The sequence below is a fragment of the Lissotriton helveticus genome, chromosome 7, assembly GCF_964261635.1.
Source record: "Lissotriton helveticus chromosome 7, aLisHel1.1, whole genome shotgun sequence".
Taxonomy (NCBI): domain Eukaryota; kingdom Metazoa; phylum Chordata; class Amphibia; order Caudata; family Salamandridae; genus Lissotriton; species Lissotriton helveticus.
In genome coordinates, this window is record NC_136068.1 from 1726425154 (window position 1) to 1726442340 (window position 17187).

The following is a 17187-nucleotide window of genomic DNA, read 5'->3' on the forward strand; positions in this document are numbered from 1 at the left end:
AGTAGGGAAAGTGTTGGATAGCGGAAGGATAAAATTTACTATTCCCACTCAAGTCAGTCAACAGTAGGGGAAGTGTTGAATTGCGGAGGGGTAACAGTTACTATTTTCACTCCAGTCAGTTTAAAATCAAAAATAAACAAAATCTCATCAACAATTATTTTTTTTTTAAAGTAAATAAAAATATATAAATATGCTACACATTTAAATTCAAATATATATACCCGACTTAACATTTTATTATTATGCGTGCTTTCTGTTTAAAATGCGAATATTGTTGACCGGAGCTCCATCAATCTTTCATGTATTACTTGGGGCAGAAGTTAAAAATTGCTCGTTTAAGGAAGTTGATGGTAGCTATTACAAGAGGACACATTTTAAGATTATGGAGGCTGTCTTTAAGGTTTGAAAAGCTATTCGGACAAAATTTTCTTTAACAGGGATAACATATTACACTCCCACTAATGTGGTACGTATTTTGCCATCCATCTTTTGTGTTCAGGTGCTCAGAATTTGGTGAAGCAAAGGTATTGTTCAAATTGGTGATTTTTATGATGGGGAGGGGCTTTATTCATCATTTTCAGATTTTGCTAGGCAATATAACGTACCTAGGACGCAGTTCTTTAAGTTTCTCCACCAGGATTTTTTAAGTAGAACAAATGTGGCACAAGTACGGCATAGACTTATTGAAGCAATTAAGCGTCAGGAGAAAATTGGGGCTTTATATAACATTTTGTTATCGTCTAAGGCGGATGAGTTGGTGAAACATAACTTAAAATGGGTTAATGTTCTGGATGAACGAGAGGTGTCTTTAGAGAAGGTCAATATTTTGGCTCGAGAAACATTTCTATCAGCGAATCTGAAAGCTCAATTTTTCAAAACTGTCTTCAATCTATATTATACACCCGCAAAGATGTTGAAATGGGGCGGGAGGTATGATGGCAAGTGTTATTGATGTGGGAGTGATAATGCGGACTGCTTACATGTTTTGTATGCCTGTAGTAAGTTGTCTTTGTATATTAGTAATATTGGAAAGTTTTTGTCTGTTATCACTGGGATGCCTATTACAAAAACTGCAGCCATGATGCTATTAGGTACTGGGCCTGAGCTAGATCTTGGGAAACCAATGTACAACATTGTTATTTATTGTTTTTGGCTAGAACTGTTGCCCGTTGTGTATTTCTGCAGCTTGGCTGCAACCTGATGCTCCCGTTTTTGAAGTGTGTATAACATATATCAGCGTTTCCCAAACTGTGGTCGGCGGACCCCCAGGTGTCAGTGACACATTCCCAGGGGGTCCGCAGGACTTGAGTGCCTAACGTAAGAGATGTGAATGTACTTGCCGCCTGGGCAGCAAGACTACAATACAATCTGGCCCCCAGGCTCACAGCACATGAGAGGTGTGAATGTTGCTGGCACCGGGGCGGCAAGACTGCAATGAAATCTGGCCAATCACCCTTCAGCTATAGGTGCAAGCTGAAGGGTGATTGCCCTTATATTGTGTTATTTACTTCTGCCCATCACCCGACGCCAAGATTGAAGAGCATTGGAGGCTGGAGCACGTCGAACGGGCAGGAGGGCTCGTCTTCTGGAACTGCATGTAAGTGTTTAATTTGTTTGTGCGTGTTTATGTGTGTTTCCCTCGTTTTTTGTGCCCTTCTGCCCTCTGTTCCACTAATTTTTTGGTGCCCTTCTGCCCTCTGTGCCACTCGTTTTTCCCTTGTTTTTTGTGCCTTTCTGCCCTCTGTTCCACTAGTTTTTTGTGCCCTTCTGCCCTCTGTTCCACTCGTTTTTTGTGCCCTTCTGCCCTCTGACCACTTGTTTTTTCCCTCATTTTTTGTGCCCTTGTGGCCTCTGTTCCACTCATTTTTTGGCGCCCTTCTGCCCTATGTGCCACTCGTTTTTCCCTCGTTTTTTGTGCCCTTCTGCCCTCTGTTCCACTCGTTTTTTGGTGCCCTTCTGCCCTCTGTGACACTAATTTTTCCCTCATTTTTATGCCTTTCTGCCCTCTTTTCCACTCATTTTTGTGCCCTCCTGCCTTCTGTGCCACTCGTTTTTTACTTGTTTTTGTGCCCCTTTTGCCTTCTGTTCCACTCTTTTCCCCCGCCGCTGTGCCCCCTGACTGCCCACTGCCCATTCGCTGCCCCTTATCACGATAACTATAACTTATTATAGTTATCGTTGGATTGTAGTTGTTGCACCTTTAGATCTTTTCTTCTCAATTCAATAAAATATTTTTTTAATTAAAAGAATTCTTCGTTTTAGAATAACAAATTCTCCCTGTCAAACTATACTAACAAGTAAACTCAACTTCTAAAAGTGTTCACTTCCCAATGTGCACAGCCTTTGGCCAGCCGGGCCCAGTGCCTAACCCACAATTAAGCCTGGGTGGAGTTTGCTCCTGCCACTTCTTTATTATAACTTTCCAGCATGCTGCTGACTTCTGTACAGCACAGCTTAAAGAGATAGGCAAAGTCAATATCTCTGGCTAAACACTTATAAGGTCCCAAAGGCGAGACCTATTGCCTATGCCAATGCTTGTTCTTTCACCCCCCACCTCGCCCCTGCTTATAAATTTAAAGAGGACTGTAATGGAAATACTCATCTGATAGACTCCTGGAAGTGAGGACTGTACCACTGACCCCCCCCGGGGGAGACTGAGCTGGAATTCAAAAAGTGTTTTGCTTCGACAAAAGAATCAATTACATATCACTGATCACCAGGTTGACAAAGTAATATATTTCTGTTTGGGGATTCGTTTGCACACAAACAAAGACCTACTTCCCTGCTGACTTTGAACAGGGCTGTCCTGTCATGCAAGGTCAACCTCGAAGCAGGTGAACCGGGTTTGAGTTTCACCAGGGACGCTCAACATCCTGTGATTCTGGGCAAATCACTTAATCTCCCAGTGGCTAACAAAAATGATGTGTCCATCTGTAACAAAACTGGTGGTCATATAAAGTAATACCTGATATCCTCTGGTCTAGTTTGCACTATATAGAACTCTTAAAAATAAAACTGTATGAAGGTTCACAGGTCTGAACCTGGAGGAACCAGTCGTTAGGGTCTTCGGGGAGCTACGAGTTGCCCCTGTGTAAAAATCTTATTTGTGTATGCCTGAACGGTTATGGAATATGCTCCCTTATCAGGACCACTTAATAGACACTGTGTAGCCTTTGTGGTTTGTTGTTGGTAGGGGGTGGAGGCAGTGGGCACCTTAACAGGAGAGGGTCTCGTCAGGTGCCATGTGAGGCCTCTCTAAAATAGGTCTTAACTGCACTGCTCACCCATTGGTGGTAAAATGTTGTTCTACTGTCTGTGACTAAAGATTATGCCTAACAGGTGTTTATGGTAATTGGAATAACATGGTTCCATGATCTTGCAGAAACAATATGCCTCCTGTGCAGATACCAGACTGCTATCTCTTGCACTTCCATGAGGAACCCCTAATATAGGGCTTAATTTGCTCTATACACTGGACTCATCGATTTGTGTACTATCTTGTTAGAATTTTTACATTGGTTGCTTCTTGGTTTCTTTCCATTAAAATTAAACTGAGCAAGTGTAATTATCTTGAAGCAGTTTACATAAGATTCTCATATTCATGCATATGATTTGCTAGTGTCCTCTGTCTTTTCAACAAGTGCTGATACAGTGTTAAAATCTTCTTACAGTTGCTGCTTCATCTCTAAACGTCAAAGCAGATCTACTCCGGAAATATCTGATGAGGGCAACCTGTAGTAGGTAAAGTAGGGAAGGTCTACTACGTGCCTCACCAAAAAGCTTTGATAGAAATTGATTCCATAACCTGTTGTGAAATAGACTTGTCATTTGCATCACAAACATAAGGAAGATGGATCGCTGGCTTAACCTTAAGCGGAAAGCCACTGAAGAAATCAATGATGGGCCATCATGGTCAAAACAAAGTGATTTAATTGAAAAGAAAAGGAAGTGTCGCAGATATGATGGTGAATATTTACTAATGGGTTTCACATGTTCAGGTTCAGAACATGAACTGCAACCACAATGCGTGCTAGGTTATGAAATGTTGTCAAATGAGGCCATGAAACCTTCTAAATTACGAAGACATTTGGAAACTAAGCATAAAGAACACGCAACTAAATACATAGAATTATTCAAGAATAAAGAGCAAGAGCTCCTAAAAAGCAGAAAAATAATTAAGAAAACTGCAACAGGATCTATTAATGAAAATGCTCTGAAAGCTTTATATGAAGTGTCCATGCTCATAGCAAAAGGTGGAAAACCACCTACAATTGCTGAAGAACTAATAGTACCTGCTGCTAAAGACAGGATGACAGCAATGGTTGGAGAAAAAGCAGCAAAAGTTTTACATTTGGTGCCATTATCTAACAACACTGTAAAAAAGCGAATTGACAACATTTCAGACAACATATGGAACAGTTGATCGAAAGAATTTGTAAAAGTCTACATTATAGACTGCAAGTAGATGAAAGTACAGACATAGCAAATAAATCTCATCTCCTATGCTACGTTGGATACGATTTTGAGGGGAACATTATTGAAGATTTACTGTTCTGCCGCTATTTGATACATACCACTGCTGAAGAGGTCTTCAACAGTTTCGATGATTTTCTGACAACAAATGGAATTCAGTGGTCCAAATGCATAGGAATCAGCACAGATGGGACACGTGCCATGTCTGGGAGACTAACTGGACTTGTAGCACGAATAAGGGAAATTAACCGTTCAGTTGTATGGCATCATTGTTGTATTCATCGAGAATTATTAGCCACTAAGAAGATGTGAGAAGGCTTTCTCAAATCTTATGTACCTTAGAAATAAGTGCAGAAATCGCTTGCAAAATGTTGAATCTGACCTAAGGATTCAACTTTCAACTTTCTGAAATAAAACCAAACATTGAAAAGTTAGTACCCGAGATGCAGCACCATCCTTCTCATTAAACTGTTTTGATTTTTGCATATTTTTCAATATAAAATAATAAAAGCTTTAGTAATGCAAGTATTTGTTTGGTGTGTACTTGTTTGTGTATTTTTTGTGATTTACGGTTTTAATTTTTTTAAATTGAAATTGTACAAATTGCTTGGGGTTCCCTGGCTTCCAGTAGTGATTCAGTGGGGGTCCTCAGGAGTCAAAAGTTTGGGAACCGCTGACATATATAATTTAGAATATAGTTTGTTTTCTGCTAAAGGCTCAAGGAAACGCAAGAAGGGTATTTATATTTGGGGGGTCTTTCATGAGTATATGACTGCTTAAATTATGTTGATACAATCTGACATTGTCAATCAATAAAAAAGTTTTTTTTTAAGTCAAATATATTTATTAAAAAAATATTATGTTAAATACATATTACAAATAAATATTTCATTTAGAAATTATTTATTTACAAAAACATTAATTACATAAATTGAGTCTATTTACTTCCTACCCTATAACACCATACAACACACGACCCACATCAAAAATATAATGTATTTATATAATTAACATAATACATGATCAGTTATACAAATATTAATTAGAAACCAAATTGAAACACATAACATTTCATCAACTATCCACCCTTCACACCTCTAATTCCCACAACCCACACCTAAATTATACAGTAAAAAAATATTTATACAATTAAATAATTTCAATTAAAAAACTAATCGTAATAACAACTTATTTTAAAGTATGTCAAATTAATTTACCCCCACCCTTCAGCCCATGAACCCAAAACCCACACACCCCAAAATATTGACCAATTACCCTAATAAATTATCAATGAAATAATTAAGAATAAGTATATACTAATTATTGATTAATTAAAAATAAATGACTTACCACCCTTTACCCCTAAAACCCCACAGCCAAAATTCATTACACAATTTCTAGATTTAATTGTCAATTAATTACCAACTAATTATTAATTGAAAAGTAAATGACTTCCCACCCTTTACCCCATGAACCCCACATTCCACTTCCTAAAATTAATTGCACACATACCATAATTAATTGTCAATTCATTAATTATTACTAATTAACTAATTTGAAATTAATTAGAAATTAATTACTTACCACCCTTTACCCCATAAACCCCACAGCCCACACTTAAAATGAATCACACAATTACCATAATGAATTAGTTAATATTAATTAACACCTAATGATTTGTTAACTAACAATAAATTACTTGGCACACGTTGGGGCCGATTACGATGGCGGTCGGTCTGCCACCACCGGGCCGGCAGTGAGGACCGCCACCATCGGGCCGGCAGTGAGGACCGCCACCGATGGGCCGGCGGTGGTGAACCGCCCGCCATCAACCTGAATATTACCACCGCCACATTAGGATGGCTGTGGGAATGGGAATGGTACCGCGGTGGACAGAAAGATCGTCCCCCGTGTTCCCGCAAGGCAGTCCTTGCGGGACATGGCACAATGGGGGACTTTTGGCGGTGCCATGCAGGCACCGCCGTGTGCATTAGGATGCCTGTCTTCTGCGGCGGAGATCCTGCCGCAAAAAGACAGGCAGTGAATTCCTTTGGGGGCCCGTTGCGGGCCTCCGGGGGGTGGTGGGGTGCTGCACGTGGGGGTACCTATGCTATCCACCTGCATTTGCATGTACAAGGTGGCAGGCACCGCACGGTGCCTGTCACAAATGCAAAACATGTATTTTTACATTGTGGCGGGTGCTTCCGCCCGCCGCAATGTAAAAATACGGGATGCACCCGCCAGTGTGGCGGGCGCATCGTAATTTGTATTGCGGGATTGCCACATCTATAGCGGGCGGTCCCTTAGGCCTATATGATGGCTTGTCCGCCGGCCATCGTAATCGGCCCATTTATCCCTAGAAACCCCACAACCTGCACCTAAAATGTACAAAATCTAAATAAAAACACAATTAATATTAAAAAATCTCAATTAAATGAATATTAATACATTTTAAAATATTCATTAATTATTTATAATTAGATGACTTCCCAACCTATTCCCCTATAAACCCACAACCCACTGCAGAACTAAAACACAAAATGTAATTGAAATAAAATTAATAACTGCTAAAATGTAACAAATGTATTAAAAACATGAACAAAACTTATACAAAAAAATGAATCACATATATTTAAACTATATATTAAAATACATAACATTAATTAAAACATTGATATTTTAAACAATTATATTTTTGCAAGTGATGTTAATGACTTATATATTTTTAAAATTGATATTTCTTACCTTCTTGACCACGATATTCTTGATGTTGATATTTTTGTGTCAAGATATTTAAAACTCAATATTGGTGTAAGTCGACATTTCCAACTCAATATTTTAACTGAATACCATTGTACCTGCCACTCATCTTGCTGTGGAACTGACCCCGATAACCTCACCATTTGTGTTAAATAAAAATTATTAAAGGACTGCAGTGGATGTATGTCTCGATACCGATCAGAGTGATTTGAACCCCCTCTCCATCTGACTTAGAAATATCCAAAAACGTAACTGCTTGCTGCTTGCCCCATCCATGATTCACCATACCTTTTTTAGGACCACCTGTAGTGTAGTAGTCTTTCACCGGTAAGGATACACTAGGTCCTGGGCCAATAATGTTTTAACCTTTCATTAGTTTGTCTGTTTACTTTTTCAAGAGTTATTTGTTAAAGGACTCTATTTCCACATTGATCTCTTCTAATTTCTTTTTCTCTTCATATAGAACATTTTATCTTTTCAATTTTATCTCTATTTCCTCCATTATCTTATTGAGGTAAATCACCATCTCTCTTGCTGTCTTAACTATCAAAATCTACTAATCCCGCAAACATCTGATTTTGATCACACAATTTTTCTGAAACTATTTTGATAGTTTAGTTATTTTTTCATTGGTACCCATTTTAATGTCTAATTTTATATAGGGCAAGCTACTTTTTTTGGATCAGGGTAAGCATAGTAGAAGTTCTATAACGGCGCCTTGATACATGTTGAGAGGGAATGTGAGAAGCCATTAGCCCAATTTAAGATGGCTGCTCCAGTTAAGTATGAAGGATCAGAGAGTCTATTATGAGTCACGTGTTACTTCAACTCTAAGAAATAGGTTATTGGTTGTGGAGGTGAAACCCTTCTCAAACAGCAACCACATTTCTTTTCAGTGTGAAGTCACAAGCAACCCTAAATTAACCTATGCTCAAACCTTAGGTAGCTTGGCATTAAGCATTCAGACTTAACTCAGAGGCAATGTGGAGCGGAGGTTAAAGCGATTTTGGCCAATTTAAGGAATGGTGGTTGCAATCCTTCAGCTCTGTAGATGATACAGGTGTAATTGTTGACCATCTCAGATGGTCACACTAGCCCAACACAAAACCACTTCCCTAAGAAATAGAGTCCCATTCCAATGGAGCCCGAATTGCAGGTCTGTTGACGAGGTTGTTACTGAAGTCCAATGGGTATGGGTTGTTGTAAGTCCAAAAAGTGTTTATGCAACGCTTCAAACAGAAACACACTGAAAATACAGCACAAAAGAAGCCTTCAACAGAATTAGAAAAATAGATAAATTTTTAGTAATGGGAAGAATACCAAAGCAACAACAATTCAGTTAGTAGAGACAGAGATATTAAATGTTAAAGGTTTTAGTGAAGATAATGCCAAAAGTCTTAAAGCACCTACTGTGGCTATTTGGTCAAGCCTGACTGGGACAAACAGGCACCCAAATAGGCCTGATAGGAAAAGTACATTCCATCCTGGTTTGCAAAGCGTTGTCAATATTCACATAGAAGATGCATCATACAGCTGAAGCAATGCCCGGGTTCTGAAATGCGGTGAGTTTGCAATGCGAGGTACTGCCTCATCGTTAAGGGTCCTGCAAAGCAAAGCCCAGAATGAAGGATGCGCGGCCAAGAGAGAGATATATTTTATGGGGGGCGTCTACAAAGCCCTCCAAGTCATAGAGAACCCCAGCTGGTAGCCAAGCACTGGCAGACCACATAGCAGCAGGTAGATTACGGACCACCGAGTGGGTGCCCAGACCTTTGGCAAGGTCCTTCGTCTGGGGGCCTTAATGGGATGGAGGATGAGCTGAATCGGGGTGAGGTACTTCCGGCACTGCTACTACTCATCCAGGAGCAAGCCTCAGTCAGGCGCAGTGTAGATGGGGGAAGATTATTGCAGGATTTGGGCAGGATTACTTAGTGGGGCGCAGAGTTCCCTAGGAGAAGGTCCTAACAGCCATGTTCCTTGGCCAAGCCCGCAAACCTAATTGATAACTTTGTATCCTTTATACATGATCATGACCTAAATCCCAATCTGTCAATGATATATATTGTGACTTTGGGCACTACATCCATGAAATTTAGAACCTCTTTTTCTTGATAACCTGATTTTAGAGATCGTGGTATAAAGTTTGACAATTTTTGCCATTTACCATACCTGTTGCAGCCAAAGAGGTTAACATTAATTCAAACACATTGGAAGGGGGCACCCTTTCATTCTGCAACTAGATTAGAAAATAGGGGCCACATGCACGAAGCTTTTTTGTTGTTGCTAATGGCCCTATTCACTGAATTGGGCCGTTTGCTACAGCAAAAATGCTTTTTTGAACATACAGAACCCTATTTTGCGATTTGGTAACCTACTACTGAATTGCAAAATGGGTTATCTACTCGGTATTAGGAAGGGGCATGTTAAGGGAGTCACTTCCTGATAGAGGCTCGTAGTACTATGTACGATTGTTTTTTGACCAAAATGAAGTCGCAAAACATTTGCATTTTACTGCCTACTTCAAGTAGGTGGTAACCTAGCTGCAAATGGGAAGGGGTCCCCAGGGGACCCCTTCTCCATTATGAATGGTTGCGAAAATATTTTTTAAGAGCAGGCAGTAGTCCCAATGACCACTGCCTGCTCTGAAAAAATTAAACAGAAGTGTTTCATTTTTACTTTTGAAACGCATCCCATTTTCCTTTAAGGCAAACAGGCTGTTAAAAAAAATGCTACTTTATTTAAAAGCAAACACAGACATTGTGGTCTGCTATCCTGAGAAGGCCAGCATCCCTGTGTTTTTAGGGATGCTCAATGGGTCGCAATTGCGACCTACCTCATAAATATTACGACCCTCACTAGGAATCGCTAAATGTGTCAAGATGATATGTTCTATATGCTGGCCTCTATTTGGGCTAACTGATTGTATGAGGGCAGAAACCCCCCTAAGGATCTTGCGACTTGAATGTTTCAGTGTTGCATGCTTTGAATTGGGGAGGGCGGAATTGTTTAGGACTCTTTGGATGATCTGGAAAAATAAGAGGAAATATTTTTTCATTGGGGTGTGAATGGAGACTTCTCCATATACGGTATCTGAAAGTTATGAACGTTGTTTACTTTTAGAAATAGATATTGGTCTTTAAATGTTGTTTTCAAAAAGCATGACACTTCATGAAACCTTGAACTTTTTCCTACACTTTAGATATGTCCAAACTCGCATGTACTTTATAAGCTTTTTACAAGTTTCATGACATAAGCACTTTACCATTGTTGAGAAGCTGTGGCTCCACAGTTGTAGATGTGATTTCTTATACTTTCAGCTTCTGTTGTGCAATTGTCATGTTGTGGGACGTTTTCTGCATCTTGCTATCAAGATTAAGGCTGATCTTGGAGAATGTTATATTAGTTGTTTGATTAATTTATTAAGATTGGTTATTGTTTTATGGTGTATTCATATTATTGTTTTATGTCTGTACATATTTGTTTATAAGGCTGCTTTATAACCCAAGTCAACTAAATTGACGTACTGACTATACTGCACACATACAAGTATGAGAATAAGAGTTGCAAACAATAGAGAACTGAATTCCAAAGATGCTCCACTTCTCTAATTGTATCTGTATAAAACAAAACAAAAGGCAGCAATTAATAATAACATGCATGGGCCTTGTAAGTTGGTTACCAGTGGAGACTGGTTGGCTTTGCTTTTTGGCTTTTGTCAATGCTGTACTTTGTTTTTTTAAAAGAAGCAAAAAATGATGTGTACGCACGCATGCACATGCGTTTCTAAACTAGTGCGGCTGAGTAAATGCATGTGTATACGTTACTACGCATGCACACTCAAGCAGCAAGGCGCCATTTTATTTTTTTGTTTATCCTCTCATGATGGGAAAGCCAAATCATGAAATGGTGAAACAAAATGAACTTAAACATGCTTCAAAGCACATTTTATAAAAGGAGCAAGCTGGTAGCAAATTGCAGACAATGGGCCTCCCAAAAATTAAATAATTAAATCAAAAAGGATCACAGCTGGAGAGGCAGAGGAACAATGGAGTAGCGGCTGGAGTAAGAAGTAAGCATAAGTAACAGAAAAAGGGGGATGATGAAGCAAAATAGGAACGAGAGGCAGGGGAATAAAACTAATAAAAAACAAATAAAAGCAGGGAGGGGAACACAGAGCAAACGTCAGTTGATATTTGAGATGGAAATTGCACAGAAAAAGGGAGTAAGAAAATACTTGCACGTCCATTGAGTGCCAATGAGTGAAAAGCAAAGAAAGAGGTCGCCAAAGCCCGCTGTAAGTACTGGTATTGTTCATAATAGTTATTAAAAAACTGAAATCCAACAGCTGTCGGTAGGAAAGATAAAACATAAGCTCATATCGATTGTTTGCGGCACAGAAATGGACAACAGACTGTATCACAATATGCTTGAGAGTGATGAGGAAGTACCTTGAAGAAGAGCGCTCAAGAAAACTCCCAGCTTGTAGTCCATTTGAGCTCTTTTATAAAGGACCTCTGGACATACTTGTCTGAGGAATTCTCAGGTTAAAGCCTCATTATTTTGCAACCCTGGAAAATGAAATAAACTGAATTAAACAATATATAGACCACAGAAAATAAGACACTTTGGAGCGGACACTCCACCGATTGTTTGCCTCAATCATTTCCACCTAAGAACATAATTAAGGGGTGCCAAATATTGTTTTACAGCCACCATGTGAAAGGCAAATTTTCAGAATATCCACATTCATGTTCGCTGGGTATACATTTATTCATACTTAATATCCTGAAAATATGGTATGGATCAGTCTCCTCAATGAAAGCTAGACACCGCACATAAATGTGACTAATGTAAGCTATGCAGTAGGAGAGTCCTCATACAGTCCTTCGGCATGTATACTGCTTTGTTTAATGGCTGTTTACTCTTCAAATGTTCCTTTACATGGTGAAGTAAATTGGATGACCAAATTGTGTGATTTGTGCATTATAGAGTAAAAATATTTAGAAAAATGCGAAAACCGTGGAGCTTGGTGTAATGACAGCCCTGCTGGACTCAACCCATTGGGTTGAAAAAACTCTAGGAAAACAAACCTAGTGGCAAACCTTCATGAAGTGGTGTGGCTCACTGGTTAGAGGCGGCAGACTCGGGAGCAGAAGTCGGCCCGGGACCAGGGTTCAATTCCAGACGCGGCAGGGTCGTGGACCAGGGTCAGCGGACTCGACAATTCTCGCCTTGGTGCCTACTCTAAACTGGGGTCCCACTCGGCAACTCTGGGCATTAGCTTGCCTAATCTCCACAACGGCCCCATCAACGCCGGGGATGCCTGGCTCCACCTTGGGGATTCCCAGTAGGGACCATCCCACAGGGAAAGCCAGGACGGGTTCCCCAGCGGTATACAGCGCCGGGACGCCCCTTTGCTGGGGCAGCTGTGTGCTTTACAAGTATACCACATTAACATTAACATTAACCATTGTAACAATAAACGTCACAAATTGGTGGTGAGTCCTAAAAGGAAAAATATATTAACACTTTTTGAATTAAAGAACAATAACATTTATTTCTGGAACATGTCAAAAAGATAGTAATTTCATATGTTTTTCATATTCATTTTGTAAGTTTGTATCTTAATACGTTGCTTTTAAAATTCGATGTTGCTTGTTTAATGATGTGACACAGCCAAACCATTCCAAATTTAAATAGGCATTTTCCACTCATATCAAGTACAATAATTGGTTTATTAGATGTTGTGCAGCCATCACATGTTTCACTGCGTAAAGTGAACTGCTGCTTCTTCAGGACTTTTAAAAATGTATATTTGCAAAATAATTAGAAAGCTCACATTAATTGATAGAAAAAGTGCACAATCTCATAAATAGACTGAAAGGATCTCAAATTCATGTACATGACTTTAATGTTTAAAATGAAATGCAGCAAAACACACAAGATGATGTACGGAATGTTGCACAATGGCAAAACATTCACCCCCAGTCACAGATCTGGGTTTAATCCATCGTTATTTTGCTCACCAAGCCACCCCAGTTCAGATATGGCCATATGCAAATCAGTCTTGACCCTGTGCCTCATTGGAACAGTCCAGACCGAACTGCCAAGCCATGTCTTCCCTGGACTGGAATCAAGCATCCTAGGACCGGTTCCTGGCTATCAGCCTTCATCAGCCAGGATAGCTTGACTCCAGTGGCTTAGTGAGCACGGGACCCACGTCTGGGCATACCCTTCCCACATAGGATGAACAGCAAAACACACAAGATGATGGACGGAATGTTGCACAATGGCAAAACATTCACCCCCAGAATGCTAAGGCAGCTCTGGAGAGTCTGGGACAGGAGAGAAGGAGGGGGGGCGCAGTACTCGAACCCCCCTGGTTCCAGTCTGGGGGAAGGGAGCAGGAATTCAAAGGGGTAAACGAGAGCCAGAGGTCCCAAGCTCAGTTTCCAGGGTCTTAGTTCAAGGACCGACTGGGGGGATGCATTGGATACAGCAACTAGGCCAAAATTGAACAAGAGCCGAGAGCAGCCTGATACCCAAAGAACTGAATCAAAAGTAGAAGTGGGACGAAACTTTACACTAGATCTATACATTTCAGCTACGCCTTCTTCAATGCGGGACATAATGTTGATGCTGCAAAGAACATTACAAGGGCTATTGGAAGTCACAACGTTAAATAATGACATTCTAAAAACACAAAAGATGCATCTACATATGATTGAGGGGGAGCTGCAAGGTATCAGGGGCCAAATGCCAACTATGATGAGAGCAGCCTCAGAGCCGCAACCAACAGCCTCCATAGAGTTAGCAAAAGATCCACACAATGTTTATGTTTCAAAATGGCCAACGTTGATAAAAAGACGGGGTGAATACTCTAGATATAGGCTGTCTAACCTTAGGAGCCTAATAGGAAGGAAGGTCCAAATCAAGGGGATAGGAAAGGCAGTGAAAAGGGGAAGGGATGATGAGGCTAACTCAGAAATTGCTACTCAGGAGATGCCCCCGACTGTGATCCCCAGGGAAACGGGAATGAGGAAGGGATCAAAAAAAGAAATGAAAAGGTATTGGAGAGGGAGTAAGAAAAGCACAATTAAAACCATTGCAGCAATTGGATAGAGTAAGCCACAAAGTACCAACGCAAAAAAAAACCTTGATGAAGACTCCCATCATTGGGTTAGAATAGAAGCAAGTAGTGTAGTTTAGTGTCTATATTTTCTCAATAGGCTCTGAGCATTGGAATAATATCTTCAACAGTATAGACGTAGGACAGAGGTTAACTAGGTCTTCTACTGACGATATTAGACTTAAAGTTTTGTGTGTGCCAGCTAGCTCAGAGTTCACTAGAAACTTTCTCGAATAGGCGAGGAGGAGTTTAACCTCCCTGGATAGACAAGAAGGGATTTAGTTTCTGACAACCATAGAACATGACAACTTTGCTCCCCCTAATCAAGAGTATATCTCTAGAGTCGTGTGAAAACAAAAGACAACTATTTTACTCAGTCAGTACGTGCATTCTTAGTTCCACCAGTTTGTAGAGAAATAAGAGATGGGCGTCTTTCAATAAAAAGATGGTATTTATTGATCAGTCTCTTTTTCTCATACAAGAGAAATGAATCGCTATTATTGCAATACTCATAGTTAAGTAAAGTGCATACAGTAAAAGCAGGATTATAAAATAAATACTGTAAAAGCATTGATATGGTTTCTTAGCCATATGATACTTAAAATGGATAAAAGTTATACATACATATATACATTGACTAATCGTACTCAACTGGTGCTTCTAACTACGCCTACCCCGGTGTGCCTGACCTAAGCCTAATACGTGGGATGGAGTAAGTAAGTAGCAGTTTAAGTTAAGTTGGTTTTGCCAAGAATCTGACTCAAGAATTCTCTGTAAGGGGTTAGTTAGTTCAGTACCTGGGATTTAGAAGGCAGGAGGTCTGGTATCTCTCTCTCAGGACTCGATATCCCAGTTACCCGCGAAGGTAAGCCGGAAACGCCGGAGGCTGGATTTCTCGGCAGGAGAAAAGGCAGCGTCTCTCTCAGCGCGTCAAAAAGGGAGGGGCAGCGTCCGTGGGCTTCCTGCATCAGCTGGGCTCTCCGGCAAGTAGCGCTGCTCCAAGCTCATCACCACCGTGTTTTTGCTTAGGGCAGCGTCGGTATATTTATACCTGAAAGGTGCCGAGTTTGACGTAAGGATGGACATAAGACGTCAGTAAGAATGTCATAAGGACTGGTCGTTCTTACATTCTTTTCAGGAGTTCTCGAGCGAAATCAAAACAATAGCTGCGGGGGATTTCCCAGGTCTGCTGGAGGTTTGGTTTGTTTTGAGAACTCGGTGTGCTTTCTAGGGGGCTGGAGGAATAGTGATTGCTTAATGTGACAGCATGCGCTATGACCTAATCTGAAAACAGGTTTCTGTGCCGTTGTATGGACATTAGTGAATTAATAACCGGACAAGGGTCAGAAATAGGAGTATCAATATAGGTACCTAGATAAACACACTACACCCACTCCACGATTTTATGTACATATTTACTAACCTAAGCAATAGTAAACATAACTAACAGTGCATGTGTATACCGAACCACCCCAAAAACATTTTTTTTTTGTATTTGAAAAATGGCGTATGCGAAATACACGAAATGAGTATAGGTACTGTATGCATTCAAGCAGTATAATCATTCAAAAAGGAGATGCACATTTTATATCAGCATGAATGATTTGCGAAATTACACATGAAATGACTCTTGATACAGAAAAAAATTGCGAGACCATCTCATCACATATAAACACAATTAATTGCATATAAGCTAGAGGTTGAGGTAATGTAATGTCTCTAGAATTCCTAAGAATAGAAGCTCTGTTCTCTAAGAATAATTTTACTTTAAGCAGAAGATAAGTGCCAAAAAGGTAAATATTTTGGAATTGGAAAAAAAGTTTTTGCTTTTCAGGGGAGAAGAGAAAAAATAGTTCACAGTCACTTTGTTTTCAAAAACTGAAGGCCAAATTCAGAGTTCAGGGAACGCCGTGTGCAAGTTTGTTTAAAGTCATTCTCTCTGTTCCGGTGAAAACATCATTTCAGACAGACTCTCGAAAAAACAGTCTACAGCTTCTGGTGAAAGTTCGACTAGGTTGGAAAATGTCGCTACCATGCAGTCATGCGCATGTTCGCTTTCAATGATGGTTCGATCAGAACTGCTTACAGAAGGTCGTACCTGGTCAATGCTGCTTTCATCTTGTACTTCACTACCCTTCAATCGTAGTGGTGAAGTCTCCACGAATGCCGTCATCAGGATAGGTAGCCGCTGGGGACAGCACAATGCATGAGCCTTTACTGGACCCAACAAAGTATCTGCATCCAATGGTACTTCCGATTGTAGTGTAAGACAGGTGTCCAACACGCATTCTTCGCCACATAGCATGCACCTTAATACAGGCATAACACAATTCTGCCAGATGGGTCTGAATGAAAGAAACCAGGTCATATTCAGATCTCGTAGCCGGGCTAAGCCAAGGACTTTAGTTATGCGGTCCCGGTAGCGTATAGCTAGGATCGTTTCTTCCATTGTTACTGGAGTCATGTCTGTGACATGGCTTGCCATAACGAAGCAAGAGTAGCAAGAATAAAATGCCTGCTACGAGTCCCAACAGGAGTGGAAGTCCGCCAAAGATGGAATGGACGAAATTTGGAAAAATACCCAGGACTGCTTTGAATGGGGTTAACAGTCCAGAAAAAACGGTCTTAAATACACTTGCGATACCACTTGTATCAGAAATATTTAATATTTCGTTTAGCATTTCTGCGAAGTGTAGGGGGCAATTTGTTGATAATAATGCATGTATCTCATCCGTTGTCCTTGCAACTTGGAGATCATACGTTTCTTTTGATGACGTCAAATGAGTTGGCGTCTGTAGGAGCACAGTCTTCATTCTGCTTAAAGT

General features: G+C 40.2%; 1 protein-coding gene across 2 annotated transcripts in view; it reads right to left on the minus strand.

Annotated features, from left to right (window-relative positions):
* The window catches only part of LOC144767648 (B-cell receptor CD22-like), a 442866-nt gene that overhangs the window by 342131 nt on the left and 83548 nt on the right, over positions 1-17187 (minus strand). For both annotated transcript variants that reach the window (XM_078651046.1, XM_078651045.1), the window contains exon 2: positions 11682-11801. In XM_078651046.1, the coding sequence (XP_078507172.1) occupies positions 11682-11724 (43 nt within the window). In that variant the 5' untranslated portion in view covers positions 11725-11801. The remainder of the gene's footprint in view (positions 1-11681; positions 11802-17187) is intronic.